Below are 19,161 nucleotides of genomic sequence, written 5' to 3'. Positions count from 1 at the left end.
CTCAATTTTTAGTAAATGATAACTTTACTAGTAAAATATGTCGGTTAGTACCATAGACGTATTAAATAAAGTTAGTACCAACAAATTTGCATACAATTTGAGATTAAATAATTACAAGATAAAAAGAACTTTTTATATACTTACGACGTTTTTAAATTTTCTGTTAAATTATTATGCTCAATATGCTCAAACTTGTACTTGATATGAAGTAAATAAAAAACAAACAAAATATAGAATACTGAAATGTCAAAATGACATTTTATTTTTATTTCCATAGTAATGCACGTATATATTAATAATTAAGTTGCTAGGACCACCCCCTTAGCAACCAATAATAGTCTTTTACATTTTACGGATTTTTCTGAAAAAACTTTCCATAGAAAACAAAATTGATTAAAGATGGCTAAAGGTATTAAAAGAATGCATTGGCATCGTGTTCTGATATATTCTAAAAGTTTCAAATATCTAGCTAGTCGGGAAGTTAGTTAACAATCAATGGACAATTAACTACCGGACAAAAAAGAATACGAGCTAATAAAACGTTGTAAAATGAATCTACCTTAGGACAGTACTCTGACTAGGAACGTCACTGTACTAATAGACTGTTACTTTTAGGGGTTTTAAAGGTTTTTTACAATATTTGTTACATACCATAGATCATTAAGATATAAAAAAATGTTATTATTTAAAATATTCCGCGACGTACCCAATATGCTAACCAACTCAATTTTGGGTTGCGACCCATTATAGTTGGAGAGCCCCTGGTTTATATATTATCCACTTGAACTAACTGTCTGTCATTCTTATCACGGTCTATAATATTTTATTTCCTAGCGTCTGAGAACAACTTATCTAACGTATGGCATAATGTTTTTTATTATGTGGTCAAACTATTTGTAAACCTACGAGAAGAACTATTTGCCGTCCAATCATTATTTACAGCATTTTTACAGCATTTTGGGTTAAGTGTCAGGGGTGGACTGAGGAGGAGTGGAGAAAAATAACTGTGTAATTGAATTAACTTAGGAAACGAAATTATATTATATACTATTAGATAGTAAATGAGTATATTATGTAAAAACTATTTTGGTTTAAGGTAGATATATAGTATAACGTGAGGTTACTGCCAAAAGTTGGTAAGTTGATAATTTAAGTACTTAGAATTACCAACAAATTATGTGTTTATAAATAAATATGTAAACAAGAAAAAAAAATCAACGTCATCAGATATATAGACCATGCACATAAAGCACAAATAAATTACCATTATGCCTGATTTTAAAAGGCATCAAATTGTAATTCCTCCATAACATTATTTAATTATAGTACATTAAAAGAGTATACTGAGATACTTAGTCCAGTGTATAAATTATACATAAAAAACTTTATTTGTCTTAATTTTATCGCTACAGAGAATGGCTGCTGTGCATTTAAAAATTGAGAGTAGCTATTTTGCTTCTAAAGTTGTGATTATATTGAGATGCATGTTGCGTACTATCACGAACACGATCTCTGTAAAATATACAATGATAGAGTGACCTAGTAACGAGTCTCTGTTAATTCAATAATATTTTGAATAGAACCCAACCCGTAGACCATAGATAATAGATAACATTCTTATGGAAAATACACAGTGCCAACTACTAAAAATAAAAAACACGCGATTTTGACATGTGATTTAAAAATAAGTAGGTATATATAACATAATAAAAAACGTTTATTGAGTCATGCTGGTGTCGATGCAGTGCAACATAGCTTGAAGTGACCTCATTGTTGTTTTGGAGATTTCGGCAGATTTTGCTAACTGACAAAGTTTGTTTAAAGACTCAAAATGTGCTACGGGATTGTAGCATCAGTCTGATAACATTTTAAACACCAAGAAAAACGACATTACACACTTTATCCCGTAGCGGCAGCTTACTGTGACGTCACGTGATAGTACGCGACATGCACCATAATATATTTCGCGCTTAACCTACTCAATTTTCTTTGAGGACAACCTTTAGGTTCGGTTAGAAACATTTGTGTTACTTTTAAAAGAATAAATGAATCTAAAGTTTTGACTTACTCGTGCCCTTGACTCGTATCTACTATATATCTCATAGTTCGTCCCAGTTTGGTTTAAGTATTTCCTCCAGCGCGGTCGGTCCACCCGCTGGGAAATGTTTTTCCACTAAAAGCTTTCACCTTTTTCAAGCAGGGGACGTGATCTCGCAAACATTTTTATCGAGTTTTGACAAATCGTTCGCTATTACTGGGCGGGAAACTGTGTGTTTTTTTTTCTAAGAACAATACATATTATTTGACTACTTAGTGATTTATTTTTCTTATGAAATAAAGACTGGTTAAATAATTGTGTAGAAAAACGTACTAAAAATAAATACAAGATAAAAAGAACTTTTTATGTACAATGTTTTTCAATTTTCTGTTGAATCATATAAACTTGACTTGACTAGCTTAAACGATCAAAAAAATTGTACTTGATAGAAATACTGAATAAATATAGAAAACTGAAATGTCATTTTGACATTTCATATTGATTTCCATAGTAACGCACTATATATTAATAATATAGTTGCTAGGATCCCAGACCTCTAGCAACCAATAAAAGTGGATTGGATTACGGATTTCTTCCAAAATAACTTTTCATACATCACAGAATTAACTGAAAATGAATTCAATTCTACTTAAAGATGGCTAAAAGTATTAAAAGAATGCATTGGCCTCGTGTTATGATATATTCTAAAAGTTTGAAATGTCTATCTAGTCGGGAAGTTAGTTTAAAATCGATTGCAAGATTTGTACTGGATAAACAACCACCGGACAAAAAAGAATTCGACTTAGGTATTAAAAACGTTGTAATAATAATACAAAAAATGTAAAATGACGAGAAAGAAATAAAGAATAGTAATAATTGGAGTTAATGAAAGTCATGAAAATTTTTCATCTAATTATTTTATATAGTATACCCCTTTCGAGATATAATGAGAAAATATGATTGTCGAATTTTAGGAAATAAATTCGTTGTTAACCCATCATTGCTTCTTCATATACTTTGTGTATTTAGCTGAAAATATTTGTACTTACTTGCTTCATTAAATTTTTACCGTGGTTAAAGCATAGTTGTTGTCTAGGCAGACAATCACTAGAGATCTAAATGAGTGTAAATAACTAAAGGAGGCGTTCATCTAGCAGTAGATCAACTACAGCTGATGATGATAATGATGATTCATTGAACAAACAATAGTTTGTGTATCGTGGGTTACTGCCAAATGTTTGTAAGTCTCAAACGGAGTTATAGTCATTTTAAAGTTTGACATCTCCTATAAAATCTGTCGTAGCATAAACATAATTTGGCAGACGATATTTTACATATATTGATAGTTTTGTGTGCATTTCTATTGGAACGAAGGAAGAAAACCACCGAAAGCCTTATCGCTGTGGTTCCGTTGTCAGTATATCTATTTCAGTTATTTCAGTAAAAGTTACATCAACTACATTATAATATTTCATTTTATCCACTATATTATAACTAGTAATTTATATCTTTCAACACATTAATTCGAGACAAAATGCGGTTATATGCGGCTATCGAGTGTAGTTTATCATATTTATGTATTGAGGTGGTTAATTGTTACAATAAGTTAACCGTTTAAACTGTTAAAACTGTTTATCTTGCTCTAAAAGCTAACACAACCAAGAGAGGCGCTGTTAAAATATACCAGTACTTTTGACAATTAACTTATTCTAACAATTATACATAAATATGATAAACTACCCTTGATAGCCGCCTTGTACATATAATATATGCGCAGGGATGACAGAATGGATTGACAATTTATATTAAAACACTTTGTACGCATAGTTAAAAACTTTTGGCATATCATTTTAAAAATTGGAATGCTATATTTTAACGACAATTATCATTATAAAAATACCGTGATTGGTCTTACAAACCTTTTTATGTACCGACATTTGTTAAAGGTTCAACACTATTGGTAAATATCGATTAATTTTTTTTCCATGACCATAAATATTGAAAACCAGCAGGTACAACTTTAATCAATACTATGACTACCTACCTAAAAAGGTACCTCTCCGTGGTTGGATCAAATCTAATTTTTTTTTTGGCATATATATTCATTAGCTGAATACATATAATTGACCATTAACTCAAAATACGTAAGAATTACCAACTTTTGGTAGCAACCCCATGATGTAATATAATACTGCGCGGAGGAAGCGTGAAGGGGGCGAGGCAAATGCGTGAAAAAGTTCATCATGTTTTGAAGAACAAACACATGGAATAGCTTTATCTATATTTTTCTATAATCTAAGACTGTGCCCGTAACCCATACCATTTCAATTTACCTGAATGCGACATTACGTTTCTCTCTCTATTAGCTCCAGACAGGACATAGAGCTTAATGTTTGAGAGGACTGATCCTCTCATAGTATTATTTAGAACCGGATTTTAACTAATTTGATTAATTAAAAAGATTTAAGGAAATTAAAACGGAGTAGTCATCCAAAGCATACACTGGATCTCTGAAGTTTAATCATATTTTTATTCAATACAATTTAATTAATATACCCTTCACATGACTTTTTGAGATATTTTTAAAATTTGGTGTTAACTAAAAAAAAATGATGAGGGTTGTGATACTTTAATAATTTATTCGAACAGCCTGCCAACATTTTGCCGGAAGCTAATTAAAATTTTATTCAGCTCTGAAGTAAGTGCACTTGGGGTGAGCGAAAATGTTAAAAAATACTTAGAATTTTTGTAAGTATAAGGTTTTCGGATGTTTCAACACAATTATGTTCTAACTGTAGTAAACGGACTTCGAGATATAATATTGAGTAACGACAATGGGTCAGTACCGTAACGTCAGTATCGTGCATTATTAAGTATAGTTAAATTTGGATATATTATAAAACTCGATATATCTATAGAGGTATAAAATTACAAATTAAATATCTATTTTCCGTAATGTCAAATTATAGTAAATTCGGTAAGGAGCTGACCGCAATAATACATTCCGCAAATCCGTTTTTCACTTAGTCAGTCATCCATTGACGCAAACGCCAGATAATAGCTGACTCGATTATTTTAACAAAAAGAATATTATTTTGATTGTATAAATAGCGAATAATAATTTATAGGAAAGGTCACTCAAATCTAAATACCTGGCCCGTTACTATCTCAGTCTATATACTATCAGTTAATTCATATCATTGTACCGATTGTACCGATTATACCCTTGTACTTACCTTGTAATCATAAATAAACTGTCACTCCTCCATCATCACGAATAACTACGATCGTCTTTCATCTACAACACTATCGACGACCCCTACGTCATATCCTTTGCTTCATTACTAAAATTACAGGCTTTTCCAAAATCTTCTTCCACTTGGAGCAATGTTGCGCTGATTTTGTTGATTTAGTTGGTTAAGTTTAGTCACATATAAGAGCTTTTTAATTAGGTGCTCTAGATTCATTGATTGATCAAATTCAGTGGAAATTTTTCTCTCTCACGAAATATATATTTTTGACTTTTCCGATTTTCATAAAACCACGCGTAAAACTTCAAATCTTTCACGTACCCCCGGGGACATGCATACCTCCGTTTGATGCATCGTCATCATCAGCTGCTGGATGAAAGCTTTTCCAAGCTGATTCCACTTCTCGCGGTTCTATGCGTTGCGTTGCTACGTACTTTCGCAGAATTTATCCATTCCATCGATCCAGCGGCTTTTAGGTCAACCTTGCAGACTTTTTGTACCTCTTAGGTACAACTGAATGTCTAGATTTGTACAACAGTTGTCCCTTCTTCAACCTATGTGTCCAGCCCATTTCCATTTAAGATTTTTAGTGAACTCTATTACATCGCTAACCCTTTTGTTTCTGTTTTCTCATCCAATCGTTCCGTATTTTGTCCTTTCACGTTTTACTCAGCAATACCTTTCCATACCACGCTGCAATACTCTAAGTTTCTGAATCTCTCTTTAGGATCCAAGTTTCACACTGATATATGATTACGGGAAGCATACACTGATTGCACACTTTGCGCTTTAGGCACAGTGGGAGGTCATTTCTAAAGATATTATTCAGGCGGCCAAAAGTTTGGTTAATCGGTTCTACTGATTCGATTCGATTGTATCTACAACATGCCATGATGTCCAATGACAGTAGTGTAGTGAAACAGTAATGTAGTTTGTATTATAAGTGAAACAATCACAAACCTTTTGATAAAAATGTGACGTAACAGGAATCGAACAAGGAGCACCCGGATGAAAGGCCAGAACCTTATATAGGCGATAAAATGCTACTTATAATGGAAATTCTATTCTAGTACAAGGTTAACTGTAGCACAAAATAAAATGATTTATTAATATAATATCTGAATAAGGTGTTTACTTTTACTAACAGTGAAAGAAAAAATAACGCTTTTACTTTATGTATGAAAACAAATTGCTTGTAAATAAACTTATTACTTAGCCTCGCCATTAATAGCATATTATAGGGGTAAATAATTGAAATGTTCTAACATAAAAGCTTAAAGCCCGCTGGAACATTTACCGAGGGAATCTTTTCTGGCTATTTTACTATTAACTGGCGCCAGGCGACCTTGCTTTAAAAATTTGCAAAGTAATGCCTCGTCATATGCGAGTTAATTTTTAAACCCTAATTCGTTTAAACCTTGACATATAAAATATAATTAACAGGGACATATCTATTCAGTGAATGACTGTCCACTTTAAGTTAACCCTTAATAAGCCTGCGCTATTTTATTTAATTTGTTTATTGAATAAAATAAAGCACATTAGTCTTAAAATGATCTGTATTCTTGGGTGACGTAAACGTACCCTATGGTTGTAAATAACAGCCTACGATGGCCGCGCGGCTTAAGCCTTGGCCTATAGCGTCGTGGGTCCTAAGTTAGAATCCTGAGTCTGGCAAGTACACATATTTATTTTTCAATTTGTGTATGAATCAGAGTATGGACCTAATAGGTTGAGCAAGTGGCTAACATCCATTTCTCGTAAAAACAAAATATGTTAATACAATTCTTAAATATAGTTTTTTTATCCTCTTATTGAAAAATATTGTAGTTTTTCCATCATTATTTTGGCAGGGACAAAATATTTATTGGAATATTTTCTTTTACGACAGCATGCATGTATTTTTTAAGTAATAATTTGGCAAACAAGCATAGAGGGGGTATTTTTAGGTCCAAACTCCTCCTATTGTGTAGGTAAATGGCAAATTATTTACAATGGTGTGTACTGAAAGGACAAAAATAGGAATGAGTGGATTAGGAAAGAGCTTGCAATGTAATAGAGTTCGCTAAAAACCTCAAATTGAAATAGGCTGGACACATAGGTCGATGAAAAGACAATTGTTGGGCAAATCTAGTCATCCAGTGGTACCCAAGAGGTACAAAACGTCCGCAAAGTAGACCTAGTGGCCGTTGGATCGATGAAATGATTAAGTTTTACGGAAGTGCGTTGCAACGCAATGCACGGGACCGAGAGAAGTGAAATCAGCTTGGAGAGGCATTCATCCAGCAGTGGATAGAGTCAGGTTGGTGATGATGATACTTAATATAAATAAGCAGATATAATACATAAAACTAATAAAATTAATGTAATAATTATGATTGCAATAGACATAATTTTCTGCGGTAGTTAAGTCACCGGATTATAATATAAAAGAACCCGAGATTGGTTTTGTAAGTGTACCTAATTGTGAAGTAGTAAAAAGGATTTATAATAAAAGTATATTCAATTTCAAGTAGGCTGTTTCTACTTTCTAGTATCAAAACTGGCTGTGATATACCAAATTCTTCCATTGTTATTCTTCAACTTGAAAAATATTTTAAATTTGATAGTAATGCGTTACAAATTTATTAAACAACAACACCAATTATTGAACATACTTAATTTTGAAAACGTTTCTCAGAAAATATATTATAACCAATAGAAAAAATCTTTTTGAAAAAAGTAAGACTCCCCACAGAAATCGAACTCGCATCTCTCGGGTATCGCGCCCATGCACATAGACTACTATGCGAAAGGCGTCATACTTAATTGCTAGAAATTTTAACTGATAAATGGCTTTTAATACTCCTTGAAGCGCTTTACAAATTATGTATGTTCAATAATTAGAATGTTACATTCTTAAATCTTGTGAATTATTTGCTGAATAAAATAATAGTTATTTAAAAAGAACATCATCATGAAGAAATGAAATAGGGCGAAGGGTGGAAATAAGCTGTTATGATTCAATATCAATAGTGTTCACTAAACTTTCTCAGTCATGCGTATTTGTTTTTATTAACCTAAGACTACAATTTACAGATAGTATTGGCCAATTTAAAAAAATCAAATAAACCCTGCCTAAACCAAACCACAATAGTATTGGTATATTTGCGTGATATAATATGACAAAATTATGCACACTTTTTCATTCAATTTTTTTTTTCGTTGGATTAAGAATACATAATTATTAAACATATTGTTGGTTCATTTTTTAAATTCATTAAACCCTACCTAAACCAAACTATAATAGATGAAAAATATTATTCTATGTATAAAATATCCAAAGTTATGTATGATTTAATTGCAACATTTTAGATATTTTATAGATAGACGAGTATTTTTTGACTATTATCTATTATGGCTTGGATTTCACAGGGTTTAATTGAATTTTAAAAACTAACTAACATCATCTGTAAATTATAGTTTTATTTCAATGAAAACAAATACATATGAATGACGAAGTTTAATATGCACTATTTATTACGGATCTTAACAGCCTACCTCCATCCTTCGCCACTGAGAAATACCCAATTTTCTATTAGTGAAAATTAAAAATTGTGGTGTTCTACTATTTACTCTTTGCAATCATCGTCAAATTATTCTCATACTGTGCAAAAAAGAAATCGTTTAAAGCATGGGGGTTCAGATCTTCTCTTTTTCTCATTAATTCTGCGGTAAGCTGCGAGTGATGCAATATCATTAAGTGGCACGACGAGGTCACTCAGATTTGTTCGTGGTTAATTATAAAACTACCCTCACGTTAGTAGGCTAAGGATATAACAAGAATTACAAGATAAAAAGAACTTTTTATATACAACATTTTTAAATTTTCTGTTGAATCATATATACTTGACTTGACTAGCTAAACGATTAAAAAAATTGTACTTGACATGTCATATTGATTTCCATAGTAACGCACCTATATATTAATAATTAAGTTGTTAGGACCCCAGAGCCCTAGCAACCAATAATGGTGTCGAAATAACTTTTCATACAAAACAGAATTAACTGTTTAAAATGGATTTAATTCTATTTAAAAATAGATAAAAGTATTAAAAATGCATTGGCATCGTGTTCTGATATATTATAAAAGTTTCAAATGTCTATGTAGTCGGGAAGTTAGTTAAAAATCGATTGCAAGATTAGTGCCGGACAAACAACCAGCGGACAAATAAGAATACGACCTAATAACAACGTTGTAAAAATAGGAATGTTTAATGTTTCCTCTTCAAAATATCAATGAAATCATATTATATTACAACTCTTCGGTGGTGTTTGGGCATAACCTGTTAACTGCAAAATGTTTAATTTACAGGAGAGCCATTTTAAGCTTTGAATTGCCCACATAAATTTCTGTTCATTTTTTTGTTTAAAATTAAAAAAAACATTTTAAAATAAATTACTGAAGAAGAATATGACAATACTTAGATTGTCAATTATTTCACTAATTAGGAAAATAAGGTCACTTATCAGTGATCTTCCTATGATAATGTCTTTCGTCATGTTTTGACCAAACTAACCACTGTGTTTGTTCACATATCATCATATTATCACAATAGCGTTTTGAGCATTTTAAGTAAAAAATATAGATATCGGGTTATTACTAAATGGAAGATAATACTTTATTGACCCAATTTTTACTCTTAAGGGAGGACATGCTCGTCGAAGGTCAAAATTGAGTTTTTATTGTATTTTCAAACCATGATCCTGGACACTCTTTAAACGTTGTAGATAATCTATTTATATAATTTTGAAGCCTTATTATCCTTTATAGTTATTTTAAACATTTGATGACTGCATAAAGTATTTTTCTTCCATAAAATAGTATTCTTTTAAACCTCTCGCTCTAATGTTTTAGAATATAGTCATATTTCGGTACATAACTGTGCAGTGGTGTTAAAATTTTTTACATTTATTAATTTTTAAACGCATTTAAAAAACTATTAGCATAATTTATTACGGGGTATTTTTGTAAAATATTCACGATAAAAAATTATATAGATAATCTCTGTGATCCTAAATTTGACAAGAATTAGGCATTTTATTATTCAAAAAATCGGCAAAATCAACACCTTTGAATATGATTCTAAAGATATTTATTATAAGCTTTGTTTTTGACCATTCAAGTGTGATAAACATCTTATGAATAATGATAGCTTTTTAATAATTATTGACCTAAGAATAAGGTAGTGTTTTTTTGAAATACGCCATTTTTTTTGTCATTCCCCAGTAGTTAAGCTACAACATACGGCCGTAGCCATAAATTGACAAACTATAATTAAAGCATTTATGGCCTTATACTGAAACCACAATAATATAATTTAATGTTTTAATATATTCTTTTATTGACTCAACTCGTTCAGTGCTAACACCGCGACTGGCGTGTTTGGAGTACTTTGCCATTAGATATAATTAACATGTTATTTAAATGTGGTAATTTAAAGGTCAGCAGTGATTGTGTAATAGGTTGATGATAAAGTTTTAACCTACTTTATTATAATATTGATTTGTTATATGAGTTAATCGTATTCGTTGTCAGTGAATATTTGCCTTTAGGTTATGCGAAATATGGGTCGAAAAAAATGACTCAAACGGAATAGTACAAAACATAAATCCATTAGAATTTAAATTCAAATTCCATCAAGTACGTATCAAGTGGATAGTATTAATTTTACAATACTTTTAATCAGTGCATAATCAAAATCGAGCTTTCACAGTGTGGAGATTTTATTAGCAGACTTTTTAAAAGGAATATTGATTAGCTACTCGCCTAACATACACATGGTTGCCGAGACGGACAATTTAGCTCTACATCAAAAATAACATAATTATTATCCGAACAAGTGTACCAAACTAATAATGAAAACTTCATGAAGTTTATCTCTAGTTTCAGCCACTAATTTACAACAATTATGCTATGATAATATTTTGTTATTTTTTTGTGAAAATCACCTTCACGCTTCGTTAATGTTACAAGTATCTTCCTCTTAAAACAAATTACCCATTTTGTTAACCTTTATTTAACCTAAAGGCTTATTTCGTTTCGTATTACTTGCCACTAGAACCCATTTCGGAGTGTTGATTTTACTCATTTGGATTATTTACGCTTGTTATTTGACGCAACACGTTAGCGTGAAACGGTTTGTGTTCCATGAGCAGTGGTGGTATCATACACTTAGACTATTATCCTCGGGGTGGACCTTCTCTAAGTTCCGTTCAAAATCATAAATACATTTATTTTTTTTAAATCTGAAAAACAAAATTACGTTCCCGTTCATACATCATCATCTTACCACCGTTTCACACACAGCGAATATTATCGCACATTACAAAATCGCGAGAACATTTTCCATCAAACGATTAGGTCGGAGCGTATAGCTATATAGAAGCGTTCACATTGCACGTCGCCTAAAAATGGTCGCACGACTTGATATTATTATTTTTCTTCTTTTGACCATGTCCGATCCTAATTGGGTCATATGGGCCTCTATAAATGCATGTTAGTCACTCGCTCAACCTATTAGGTCCATGATACTCTGACTACAAACACAAATTGAAAAACAATGTGTATTTGCCAGACCTATGATTCGAATCTGGAACCCACGACATTACAAACCGATGCGTAAGCCACTCGGCAATCGTGGGCGTACTTTTTATTCGCTTCGTCTCTTCGATACGGGATGAGTAACGAAGATAATGAATAAAATTGACAATAATAAAGGTCAATCTATCCGATTGCAATAAAAAACTACCTAAGTACATGTTTAATTTCATCATGATTATCGGCCATGATCTATCCTTTCTTCTTTTCTTTTCTTTCAACCATGTCCAATCCTAATATGATCATATGGGCCTCCACAGAGTGGGGGTTTGTGTAGAAAGATTTTTGTTTTTATGAGAAATGGATGTCAGCCACTTGCTCAACCTATTAGGTCCATACTCTGACTCATACACAAATTTAAAAACAATATGTGTACTTTCCAGACCGAGGATTCGAAGATGGGACCCATGACGCAATAGGCCAACGCTTAAGCCACGCGGTTATCGTGGGTGTAGATCTATCCACCACTTGATAAATTCCACACAAGTTAATTCATTTCCTCTCGGTCCTATGTACTTCGGCAGAACTTAAATACTTGATCGAACCAGCATCGTCAAAGTTTTTGACGTTTTATGAGTCTTGGGTACCGCTGGATGACTAGATTTGTCCGGAAAATAAAATATAATTATGTAAGTATTTAATTTATCATTATTGTTTGGTCGAAAAAATAGTAAATACTAATACAGGTTTTTAATTGTGCACATCAATTATAATCACACACATAAATATTTTAGTTTACCAACTATTTCGCTCATAGCAACCAACTCACAAATAGCGTTGCTATTTTAACAACAATTTTAAAACCTCTAAAATCAGGCACCACTGATAATAAGTATTTTCTCGTAACACGTGAAAATATTTTACTTTAGTTATCGAAACGGAAGACTTGACAACATGCTTATTAGGTAGGTTTAAAAAATTCTTAAATCTTAAGTTAATTTGTTTATAATTACTGACTCGACGCGTATTCCTAAATTAAAGAAAAGCGTTGATCTTGTATTTAAACCCGGTTTGAGATTTAACCGCTCGAATAATTTTCTCTTTCACTAAATTTATTATAACGCAAACTGATTATGTCACAGAATCCAAAGAACGTTTTTTGTTCAGTTGATATTGTATGTATGGGGATAAACAACTTTACTCAATCCGTGTCAGTATATTGATCGGTGATTACAAATTCTTTAATATCTATTTCCCGTAGTGTCCAATTATGGATAACTCAGTAAATAACTTACTGCAATTATAATTTCCGTAATATTCATTTTCCCACATAGTCAGCCATATCCAATAACGTAAACTCCACATAAAGTAACTGACTCAATTATAATATTTTTTTCCTAAATATTATTTTCAAGATATTATTTTGATTGTGAGTACGTCAATAAATAGCGGATCATAATTCATTGGACATGTCACTGGAATATAATTTTCCGGTATGTTAGTATCTCAGTCTCTGTATCGCTCTGCACAATATCTCATTCTACCGAGATTCGGACCTCGGAATAGTATCATGTGTATTGTAACATACTCTTGTACCGACTGTTTACGCTGCAAATAAAACTCGCTCCTCCAACCATCGGAGCAACCACCAAATCTCGACTTTATCATCCACAACACCATGACACCCACATATGTATTTGAAATAGGTAATTTTCATGTAATCCTCTTTTAGATTTATTAATTAATACATATTCTCAGAAAAAAAATATTAAGAGTTCGTAATAATAAATAATCTCGACCTTATAAATTTGATAAAAATACAATTGTAGATTTTTTTAAAATGTGGTTGAATTGAAGGCCCTCGTAGTCCAATGTGTAATGTACTGGTGTCGCTTCCAGGGGCTATGGGTTTAATTCTCAGTGATATGACAATACATAATTATTATATATTATATGATTTTATCAAAACCTGTGTTTTTATGGTAGTTTAACTGCATAATTTCATAAAAAGGAACTACAAATATTGGGTTTCGTTTTGTGTACTTTACTTCCAGAGCCTTTTCGTATATCACTGTATTAAAAATCCTTTATGACTGCCTAGTAAGTAGCCAGTTTGAGAAAGGGTCAATTTTTTGGGCCTCGCATCAGTTGAAATACAACCTTATGGTGGAGTGAGCTCAATAGATTTTTTTGAGACTCTTTTATGAGGCTGTATGGATACTGTATGGTGACTTTATTCTTGTAAAGTTTACCATATGTAAAGGAATAAATTTTTAATAAACCAAAAAAAAAACCAAATCACAAATCATCAAAAATTCGTTTTCGACTGTTGTAAATACTTTTTTTTTTTTTTTTAAATAAGCTTCTTGAAAATCGTTCAAAATCCGGAGTATTCGAGATTTGGTATTATGATCGCATTAATGCTAGAAATAAATAAAAAAAATCAAATAACACACATTTAAAAAAATTCTAAATTGTTGACCAAACTAATTCATGACATTTTCTTCCAGGATCTCGCGCAAGTGCACGGGTTGTATATAACTGCTCAGCACCAATACTCTGACTACATTCCTCATCATATAGCTGACATGGAAAGGATTGTTGAAGCCACCTTCTCTAAGACTAGAGGTTTGTCACTGCTTATGCACCCATTTACTTAATCATACTCTAGGCTTTGACCGTAAATGGTGAGGGAAAATGTTACACCATAGATTTACTGTAATATCGGTCCTCGTAGTCCAGTGCGTATGGCTTATATTAATAAATACACTACCTACTCTCATTAAACCTCATGGGCTATTATATTGTTAAAAAATCTTATTTCAACATTTTTCTATTTTATATTACACGAATTCAAGAATTAAAACTTAATCTAACAAATAATCCAGTATATCGGCTATTTTCAAAATTTGTTTGCTGCTGGCGTCCTGTAAAGTGTAAGCCGATAAGAACCATGTTTTATTCAGACATGGATTTTATGTCAGTACTATACGACCCGAAGAGGTTAGAGGCTCATTTGCTGCTGACTAAATAATGATTTTTTAATTACTACCTTTAAAATTCACGTTAATTACATCGATCTGCCGCCTGGTTTTACGCGCCAGGTGCGTCTTCAGCGTCCAAAGTATTAATATACGGCCATGTATTTCCGATACAACATTTGACGGTGAAGTGTGATACGGCGAGCTTCATACGTACAAGTTTCCGGACACGTTATTCTATTGTGTGCCGGTCAATAAATAGCGGGTCATAATTAATTGGACATGTCACTCGATTATAACTTCACGTTAGAAAGACATCGCACCGAATTGTCATTAAATTTATTATATTGTATCGATTGTACCCTTGTAGATATTTGAAACAGTAAATAAAGTCTCGCCTCCTCCATCATCACGAACAACTACTACCGCCTTTCATCTGAAATACCTATCCACCGCCGAAGTGGAATACATACAAATATATTTTAATATTTTTCAATCTTGATTTAATAAACTTACATAATTTGAAAACACCTCAGATATACTCGTACTTATACTGATTAGAAATAATTACAAGATAAAAAGAACTTTTTATATGCCACGTTTTTAAATTTTCTGTTGAATCATAATATAAACTTGACAATTATATGTACTTATTAATATTTTAAGAGAAATAAGGCAATTGTCAACAAATCATTTTTTTGCTATTTTGCAACAAACAAATATAGAATAGTGAAATGTCATTTTGATTTCCATAGTAACGCGCGTAGATATTAATAATTTAGTTGCTAGGAGCACCGCCTTAGCAACCAATAATAGTGGTTTGGATTACGGATTTCTTCCAAAATAACTTTTCATACAAAACAAAATTAACTGAAAATGAATTCAATTCTACTTAAAGATGGCTAAAAGTATTAAAGGAATGCATTGCCATCGTGTTCTGATATATTCTAAAAGTTTCAAACGTCTAGCTAGTCGGGAAGTTAGTTAAAAATTGATTGCAAGATTTCTACCGGATAAACAACCACCAGACAAACAAGATTACGAGCTAAGAAAAACGTGGTAAAAATCTTTGTAAAAAATAGGACGTCCGACGGGACTTGAACCCATATCTACAGGATTCGCGCTAATGTGTTTTACCATTTAAGCCACAAGCGTCCGATCAAATGAAGAATATCTAATTTTATGTATTTTAAAATTATGTATGTTCACAAGGCGGTTATCGACGGCTAAAGTCAAAAATATTATTACTTTATCATATTTATATATTGAAGCCGGTTAATTGTTACAATAAGTTAACCGCATATAGTGTCAAAACTGTCTATATTGCTCTAAAAGTTGACACAGTCAAAAGAAGGTATATTAAAACATAGCACTTTTTGACAGTTTAGAGTGCTTAGACGGTTAACTTATCCACTTCAATACATAAATATGATAAATAGCCATCAATAGCCGCCTTATGTAAGAATAGCTTCGCAAGCTTATGTTTGTATTCTGTCCATATATTATGAGCCAGGTCAATTTACCTATTCAACATTTTTCTTACAAAATTCAAATCGTATTCCAATTAGCTGATTTTGCTTTTTTTATTGAATCCTTTCCTACGATTATTTTGAATCTTATCAAAAAAGATTTTGTCGGTATATTTTGATTTTATTTGTCAGTTCTACGATGGCTAACCGAATATTCTGCTTATTAAGCAAATATACACAATGTTGTACGTTGTGTTTGTTATTTTTTTCAATAAAATTTTATATTGTATATTTTCTTTCCACATGAATGTTGAAAACCATCTACTGTAGAGGGTGAGCCTAAATAAAAATGAAAATTAAGCAAAAAAAAGAAGCGAATACGAATTTTGACACAACTTTAATAAAAACATCATCAATAGAATTTTTTAAGTAGTAATTATTTTTTACAGTAAGTATGTATCGAAAAAATTGATAAAATAGGTAATTTAAAATAAATTAAGTTAATAAAATGAAGAAAGTATAGCGTATGAAAGAAGTTTCAATAGATATTAATTGAAAAATTTATCTAAAATTAATTAATTAACTCTTAATATTAGGCCGTAGAATCGTGTTGTTACGTGGATTTGACTAACAGTAAAATATAAAAGTTATTAACTATGAATGTACCTAAGTATATGAATAATCTTTGCGCCAAGTGTTATCTTCTAAATGTACCTACACACAATAGAATGATAAAAAATATACTCTAACTTAGGTAAGTTAATATGTATTTATTACAATTTATTATATTTATATAAATCTAATAAAAATTTTATTAATGAAGAGAAAAAATAGATATAGTATATTTAACAACAATTGAGACTTGTGATCTTTATTCGTAGTAACAGTTAATTTATACAAATATTAAAGATACATAGTTACTTATCTGACCATCCTTCATGCTTTGATATTAATTGATTCTATTATTCAAATGAAGCTAAATATTAAACTGAATTGAATTGGATGCCTTCCGCCGGCATTCGTCAAGGTAAATCGTTCAAGTAAAAAATCCGCCCATTTTTGAAGACAACGTTAAAGTTTTCGAATGAAATGAATCGAACATGTGTGAAAGATAAAATAATATTTTGTCTTTTTCTTCTTGCTCATCCCAATACCAAGTTTAAATTAGGTATATTCATGTAACGTGTTCATGTAACGTGACATCTAAATTTCGTATATATGTAGTAATTCCACCTGCTTGAACATTTACATGTTTGAATCACGTATTTATACCCGTTTAGATCATGTTCGCGTTAGACGTTATTTAGCCACGTCTCCGCTATGATATTGTACAAAATCCGTGATCAAATTTTCTTGGTACACTTTTAAACTTTAGTTCTAAAACTTAGGTTCCGCCTATTTAGTTAATTTGCAGCAGTCGTCACTGATGGTGGTGAGGTGATAGTTTTCTAGTTGGTGAAAATCATTTCCTAGTTCATTGTTGATTTGACATAGTGAATGACGAAAGTTATTATTATTATTATCCAGATTCATACATTGTACATTTTTTTAGCGAAGTAGCATGGGATAAAATGGCATAAGCCAGTTGTTGTTCGTGGGATGGCATGTAATCGTAAACATTTAGTCGAAAGTGGCGCCTTGATAATATCACAAGGGCGACTGATTGGTAACTACAGTCTCCCTACACCCAAATGTAACTATGTCCAACCAACCTTCCGGTTGCCGCATATGTAAATTATAATAATGTAGATAAAAAACGTGAAAACAAGGCGTTTATTGGGGTAGATTCATCCAAATAGCGTAATCTATGTTAAAATAATCACAAAAAAATACAAAAAAATAATTAATTACATATTGACGACTTCTTTTCTTGACATATAACCTTTTAATAATTCGATTTTTCTCATTTACATTTTATAATAATACGTGTTGACAGTCAATAAATAAGTTACGTCAGTAATTTTTTGTTTTTATTCATTTTTAAATATATGTAGCAGCCATAATTTTAAACAAAGAAATCGTAAACAAAATGTAATTTCATCTACAGTCAAATATTATTACGTGTTGTTAATATTTTGGCTTTTATGTTTTTATTTTGTTAAATAATTCAATAAAATTTTCAACTATGGTACCTATTTGTATATTTTAATTATTAACTATGTTATATTTTCGATACTAAGAAGATCATAATATAGGCTTCCATATAGTAAAGATTTTGTTTTAGCAGATTTTTGAAAATAATGTTAGCCATTAGCTCAACTTATCAGGTCCATTCTCTGACTCCATACAAATTAAAAAATAATATGTATATTTTCCGGGTCCATGATTCAAATCTGGAACCCACGAAATCAAAGCCCGACACTTCCCCGGTCTGCCATCGTAGGTGGTTTCAATAGTTTGAATTAAATAAAAAATATTGCTAGTCTTCCGTTTTTGGTTTGATAATCAATCAGCGGAATTCAATATTATAATATTTAATTGATTTCCGTTTACAATATTTATTATTTACTAGCTGAAGTACCCGGCTTCGCACGGGGTCGCTTCGTGGTTATATTTATCTTAGATATTTGAAAAATAATAAGAGGTAATTATTTCTTTAATATTAAAATATCTGTGTAATACAATATGGCAATATGAAAATAATTATAATAGGAGTAAAGGTCAAACATAAGAACACTAAATTAATATCGAATCCAAAATATGAAAACGTTATTAATGTTATAAATATGTAGTAAAAAAAAATCAAAATTGGATGGAACTAACAAACAACAAACTTTGTATGTTATATAATAATAATTTAGAAACCGCACACAACTGACAAAAGTTTCATCGCAATCGGATG

General features: G+C 31.3%; 1 protein-coding gene across 1 annotated transcript in view; it reads left to right on the top strand.

The window, feature by feature from the left end:
* The window catches only part of Gyc32E (Guanylyl cyclase at 32E), a 243,396-nt gene that overhangs the window by 64,391 nt on the left and 159,844 nt on the right, over positions 1-19,161 (top strand). Inside the window, exon 5 of the mRNA XM_085949885.1 lies at positions 14,380-14,497. Within this exon, the coding sequence (XP_085806011.1) occupies positions 14,380-14,497 (118 nt within the window). The remainder of the gene's footprint in view (positions 1-14,379; positions 14,498-19,161) is intronic.

The sequence above is a fragment of the Rhyacophila brunnea genome, unplaced genomic scaffold, assembly GCF_057557595.1.
Source record: "Rhyacophila brunnea isolate RB1 unplaced genomic scaffold, BYU_Rbru_1.0 scaffold_22, whole genome shotgun sequence".
NCBI lineage: Eukaryota > Metazoa > Arthropoda > Insecta > Trichoptera > Rhyacophilidae > Rhyacophila > Rhyacophila brunnea.
The sequence above is the reverse complement of the archived record's forward strand: the minus strand, read 5'-3'. Positions and strand labels throughout refer to the sequence as shown.